The 6,592-nt window shown below is 33.4% G+C and overlaps 1 protein-coding gene across 3 annotated transcripts; it reads left to right on the top strand.

Annotated features, from left to right (window-relative positions):
- The first annotated feature begins 1,543 nt into the window (after positions 1-1,543).
- LOC115977309 lies at positions 1,544-5,602 on the top strand. Of its 3 annotated transcripts, none has more exons than XR_004088514.1 (4): positions 1,544-1,836; positions 3,165-3,542; positions 5,031-5,091; positions 5,172-5,269. XR_004088514.1 is itself a non-coding variant. In XM_031099093.1 (4 exons), the coding sequence occupies exons 1-4, from the start codon at positions 1,814-1,816 to the stop codon at positions 5,356-5,358; spliced, it is 360 nt and encodes a 119-aa protein (XP_030954953.1). In that variant the 5' UTR covers positions 1,544-1,813; the 3' UTR covers positions 5,359-5,602. The 3 variants fall into 3 exon arrangements, 1 of the variants encoding a protein (XP_030954953.1); XM_031099093.1 differs by lacking the exon at positions 3,165-3,542 and adding an exon at positions 2,143-2,231 and having other exon boundaries at positions 5,172-5,602; XR_004088513.1 differs by lacking the exon at positions 1,544-1,836 and adding an exon at positions 1,965-2,231.
- Positions 5,603-6,592: the final 990 nt, after the last annotated feature.

Below are 6,592 nucleotides of genomic sequence, written 5' to 3'. Positions count from 1 at the left end.
TCATGAAGATCAATTGGAGCAGTGGCACTCATGAGATGTTCACAAGAACAAGAATCCCGTAAGTCATCTTGTGAGTTGCACGTGTTTTTTTCAAAAAATATTATTGCAAGACAACTCATGATTCAATTCAGAATATATATATATATAGAGAGAGAGAGAGAGAGAGAGAGAGATTCCAATTAAATTTTCAAATTAAAACCTAATTTTATGACACGTGTACAATCTAACTAGGGTCATTCTACCGTACCCCCTCCAAAAAAGAGAGGGTATGGTACCCACCTATATCTAAACCATTAATTTAATCTATATATATATAAAACCGAAGCCTTTGTTGGCACCACAATTTTCCATGTCAGCACAATATTTAAAAATTAAAAAATAAAAAATTTTCCACGTCAGCACAATATTTAAAAAATAAAAAATAAAAATAAAAATATTATAACTCTTCAAAACCCTAGCAACCTTACCCCTCTCTCAAGTTAAGAAATATAAAGCCACGGTTTCTACAAACTCTCAAAATAAAAACATTATAACTCCTCAAAACCCTAGCAATCTTACCCCTCTCTCAAGTTAAGAAATATAATGACTATTCTATTTTCTCTCATGCTCTCTAACGATCTTGACATATATCAATAAACTTTTGTTGATTCTTATGTAGAAAGTATAGTTTTACTCGACAAAGCCAACAGTACAGGTACTAAGGAACAGCCGAACAAGCAAGTGATGAGCAGGTAAGATGCATTTGGCTCTTTATTTTTTATTTTTTATTTTTTTTATTTATATAGATATATATATATATATATATATATATATATATAATTCGTTCTTCTTATGTATTTGGCATTCATTATAAGTTGGATATGAGTATGAATATTTATCATTCTTTATAATCTTATTATTGACTGATTTACCATAATGGAGTGGTTTTATATTATAGCATTTAAGATCTACAACGCACGGTATAGATTTTAGCTTATAAAGTTTAGCTTTTGTAAGGTTAGTTTTGTTTATATATTAATTAATACATAGTACTTTGTTCACCATTGAATACTCATATAATTAATTTCCAATTCAGTGTTCAAGAATTAAACCAAAATTCTAACTGCACTATCATAAAATATTATTATTAGTATAAATTTTATGGAGTTATGGTGTTCAGGAATTAAATTTTAAGGCTCAGTTGCACAATATGTGTAAATTCTTCAGAAGGCTACTTTAAATAGTAAGTCAATGTGTCTCTTACATTTGGTTATTAGTTAGAATTGTTTTCAAATGATTGTACCAATAAAGGTGAATGTGTATAAATTTTGTTTAACTATCCCGTGCATCGCACGGGTTAACGATTAGTATTGTTTTAATATGGACCATTCCTCCAAAAAATAGAGGGTATGGTACCCACCTATATCTAAATCATTAATTTAATATTGTTTTAATATGGACCGTTGATGTAATTTTAAAGGATTTTGGTTACCGGTTAAACAGGTTTCATATATAAACAAAAAATTATAACATTCATCTCACTTTTTTCCTCTCTCACGTTTGCTTCACGCTTGCTCTATCTCATGTTTGCCCCTTGCTCTATTTCACGTTTAACTTTCTAAACAAAACTCTCAAATCAGACAGCTAAAACCATACCCACAGAAGAACCAGACAACGGCACACCCGCAACCTCAAATTGGCGACGCTTCTTCTCATCCAATCCAACTCGTTGGCTTCGCTCTCTAGCTTCTTCTCTTCCAATCCATCCTCAAATCGGCAGCGCACTCATATCCAATCCAACTTGGCGGCGCTTCTTCTCTTCCATTCTAAATCAATGGCACCACCCACAATCTTTAGGTTCTCTCTTTACATATGATTAACGCTGATATGGGTTTATATTATTTCTCTAAACTTTGTGGGTTTAAGCTATTATTTTTTTTGTTTGAACTTCGGTTCTTATATATTTGACAAATTAATCTATTATGGTTTATTTTTTCCCCTGTTTTCTTCTTCTTCTTCCATTTTTGTTTATATTTTTTATAAAATAATCTTGAGTTTGGAAAATTCTACAAGAAGTATTTAACTTAGGAATACAGTTATTTGTAAGTTCAAAATAGCTTAAATCTTTTTTTACCTGCTTGCCCATTTTGATAACAACATAAGGATCATTGCATCTGACATCCCTGACTGCAAGGTTTACCCCTCTATGGACCTTCCTGAGGTTTGCAGTCATATCTTGGCTTTCCTTCGTGGTAAGTCCTTTACAACTCTGTTGGTAATATGAGTTCTTTATATTGGGTCCTGTATTTTTTTTCTTCCTTATATGATTATGAGATCGTGTTAGCTTAGCAACTTGTCATGGACATATCTACTTGAAATTCTTTACCTGTTTCATGTATTTGTTACAATATGACATGATTTGGGATAACTTTTGCTCGTTGTCTATGTGGTCTATAATTACATTCATTAGGAAATGATTTTAGATAACTTTAGCTATTCACAGGATACCAATAAAAGAGAGCTGATGACTTCCAAGGAAGACAAATAGTTTTTGGTTCTTAGAAGTTATTTGGGTGAAATTTAATGTGTGGGGAAGGTACTTTTTGGAAGAAAAAATGCCAACTAAACTGCCTTATTTATCATTATGCCTTTTGCTTCTTCTATCATAAATGTGAACATTGCATAATCTGCATTATTTACAATATATGCATGACATATTAGGGGATATGTGCCAAGACACAAAATGTTGCTGAGCAACCAAAACTAATCTGCTTTCTGTAGTTTTGTATTGAAATCATGCATTAGTGTTTTGCTTGGTTATGTTGAGTGTGGTCCTTAGCATTGGACTTTTGTGATATAAGAAACTAGTAAACCATTCAATATGGTGGCTTGGAACTGCAATATTTGCTTCATTATTGTTCAGAGGGCAGTTTTATGTTTATAAGATCAATACGGGTTTAAAGAGGGGAAAAGTTATTTTTTCTTATTCTAAGATATTTGCATAAGGTTTTGGAACGAGGAAGGGGAAGATATGTCCATTTTTTTGCATGGGTTCATATGTGTGATAGACCTAGTGCCATCAAATGAATGTACTGTAGTGTTTTCTTCTTTTCTATATATCATTCTTTTGAGGTCTCAAGCTAAACCACGAGGTTATAATTTACATCCTTTAACTGTTATTGTAGAAGCCAAAACCCCCAAGTTAGGCAAGATGCCAATCTCATTTGGCAATGAACAAGGTAAAGAAAGCAATGGGATTGCTGGGATGAGCTGGATCCCAGTTGGCTAAAATCTGTTTATTTAGAGAAGGCCCCTCAGTTGGATAAGGCACCTATTGTATTTCCTCGATTCACAAAGTTGCATTTGGCTGAGGCTTAAGAAATGCATAAACAAAAATACGAAGAAGTCTAGGCTCTAGACAGAGCACGTCGAGAGTACCATGATATGAAGATGAGGATGCAAGTAAATATTAAAGATCTGTTACTGAAAATGGAAGCTACAAGACAATCTTGAATTGTGATTAGCCGATCAGTAGGTCTTTTACAGAATTGTCATCTTCTCAGGTAATTGTACCCTTACTGCTGAAGGTTCTATGTTGTATTATAACATCATGTGTCCTACTGTTATAGTTCATGATCAGTAGGTGAATTTTCTGTTCTAGGTTCTGTAAACAAGGTAACTAGATTAGAAAATTTTCTTTTGTCAGGTGTCTTAGTCTTAAGGCAATTTGGTGGATAATTTCTGTCAGGCAACTACCCCACCTCAAAGGAGCAAAAGAATAAATTATGAAAGTAGTGTGTGAATGTACAAAATTCTATAATAATCTTTATTTTCTGATGTGCTGTAGACAGAAGAAACCACTTTTATTTGGATAAGTTTGTCTCGTCAATGGAATTCTCCTTTGTTGAACTGATGAAACATTAGGAAATGTGTTCTAAAATACTGTTGGGCTTTATAGAATTTCTTAGGCATACTTATCTTGATTTGTGATATACTTGGAAGGGCAAAACTTAGGTACAGTACCTTATGTATAGTACCTTAGGTACCCCTTTTAAATTGCAGACACCTATCCAATTAAATTACTCAATTAACGGAAGTTTAACGCTGTCTTTCTTTTTCTTTTCTTTTTTTCTTTTTACTTTTTTTCACTCTCTCTTTCAATGAGAAAATCTGTAGCTTCTCAAACTTGAAACTTCTCACGCACAATCTCAAAAGCCAGAACTCAAAAGAACCCAATGACCATTATGATTCTCAAACCCAACCAAGCAAATAATGGCGAAGGGACTGGCTTGTGAGCATCACATCGACAACAAAACTCAGATTTTTCCTGCACAATCTCAAAAGAATCCAATGGTTTCTTTAAATTGACAATCCTTCGACAGTATTTGACTTCTCACACTCAAACTCTCAAATTTCTCAACGAAATCAAGCAAAGAAGGACAAAGGGCAATCTTCTCCATTAATCCCATTATTTTCATTATGATGCAAAGCCAAATTTGGTTGTATTCTTGGTTCACGTGGTGAATGAATGTTGGTTTATGAGGTTGACCTGTTCATCTCCCTTATTCCCTGTATTTACACTTGAACTCATTCTTTGCACCAGATTTTCCCTCTAAAGAATGCTAGGACGTTTCAATGATATTTTTTTTGAAACTTCACTTAAGCCAAATTTCTCCTTCTTAGAGTGCGAAAAGTCGAAGAGGATCGATGGTTTTCTTTTCTCCTGGGTTTTCTAATAATGGGTTCAACACATTTGTGAGAAGTCTGACTATGGAAGATCTAAAAAAGGACGGTGAAAAAAAAAAGATGTGTTAAGTGTTAACTTCCGTTAACTGAGTCATTTAATTGGACAGGTGTCTGCAATTTAAAAGGGGCACCTAAGGTACTGTACATAAGGTACTGTACCTAAGTTTTGTCCTACTTGGAATGATTAGATACCATGTAGTACTTTGGAATATGTGCTTGTACTACACTATAGAAGCCTAAATAGCTAAACATTTACTGGCTGCAATTGTTTCCTTCTAATTTACTTTGATGTCATTCAATGGCAGAGGAGATGCTTGAATCAACAAAACCGAGGATGACTAGCAGATTGGCTACTCTAGCTTCTACGTAATACATTCTTTAGTCTCTTTTTCATATGTTGTTGTTTCTTTTTATGTGGCATGGTTTTTAACAGGTCTCTAATGCAGGTCTCATTTATCAAGAGCTGAGGAATTGAAAGGCAGCAGTGATGAGAGGGCTGCTCTATTTAGTGGCAACCCCTTTGAGTCAACAGTGATTGAACTAGCCAGTGGTTCAAAAACAGGTCTTCAGAATCAACCAGATGCAGAGCTAACAGCACCTATTTCCAAGACCAAGGAGTCTCTCCCTTCTTAACCAAAAGAATAAATCATGAAACCAAAAGAATAAATTATGAAAGTAGGTGTGAAAATGTACAAAATTCTATAATAATCTTTATTTTCTGATGTGTTGTAGATGGAAGAAACCACCTTTATTTGGATAAGTTTGTGATATACTGTTGGGCTTTATAGTAAAATCTCTAGATCTTATACTTACAGTTGCCCCATCTCTCTCTCTCGTTTGACAATGATGAGGTTAATTGAAATTTAGAGTTTGTAGTTTGCTTAAGTACTCCAGCATACATTTGGTAGATAAGTTAATTTCATTTTAGCATATATCTTTGACTTCTCATTTTCCAAGTGCCACTACATTTTAATCTCCTATGATGAGAGATCCATAATAGAATAAAATACATATAATAATCCTCAACCCAAAATAGTTTGCATGACCAAATACATCCAATTTATGACTTTTACTATGTCCAAGTGCCACTACATGTGGTTGATTATAAATGGTGGAGCATAAAATAGAACATAGTAAGAGTAAGACAGAGGACTTTTACTCTATCCATTTCACCTTGCATTACAAGCTGTGGTTCTAAAGCTCATTGTCATTTAATTATTAACATTTAAAAAAAATTTAAAAGGAATTTACATTGTGGCACTGAGTATGCACTTGGGATTGTAGGGTTATCTCTAAATCACTTTATTTGTAGTTGTGTTGCCTGAATGTTTTTAGGGATGTTTGGTAAATTACAAAGCTTGTTTAGTTTGATACAAGTTGAATTGAAAATGAGACTATTAATCTAGTTTGTCTAGAATCAAAACCAGTTTTAGTTAACAACCAGCTTGTGAAAATGTCAAATTTTTACGTATGTGAAAACACCAAAATTTAAAAATTTAATTCGGAGGACATGATTTTTAAAGAACCACTTTGAAGATATGGGAATGCATTTAGTTCCCATTTTGAATAAGTTTTTTGAACAAAAGACTTACCAAACTAAAAACAATTAAAACTAATTATGTTGATCTTGGCTGCCCGGCCTGGTTTTGTGATTTGCTACATTCCTTTACTTATTGGTAATTGCTGCTGTCAGGGAAGCATACTTGAAAAAAGAAAATAGTGGAGGCTCTCTCAGACTTAGCTAGTGGAGGTTTTGTTGACTCAAATGAGGCTCACACTTATAATTATGGATGAAATGCTAAACTCTCAATGACAAAATTATTTTGATAATTTTTTTAAAAGGACTGGGTTGTTTGTTTTTGGTAAA

The sequence above is a fragment of the Quercus lobata genome, chromosome 2, assembly GCF_001633185.2.
Source record: "Quercus lobata isolate SW786 chromosome 2, ValleyOak3.0 Primary Assembly, whole genome shotgun sequence".
NCBI classification, from domain to species: Eukaryota; Viridiplantae; Streptophyta; class Magnoliopsida; order Fagales; family Fagaceae; genus Quercus; species Quercus lobata.
This window is presented reverse-complemented; position numbering and strand designations above follow the sequence as displayed.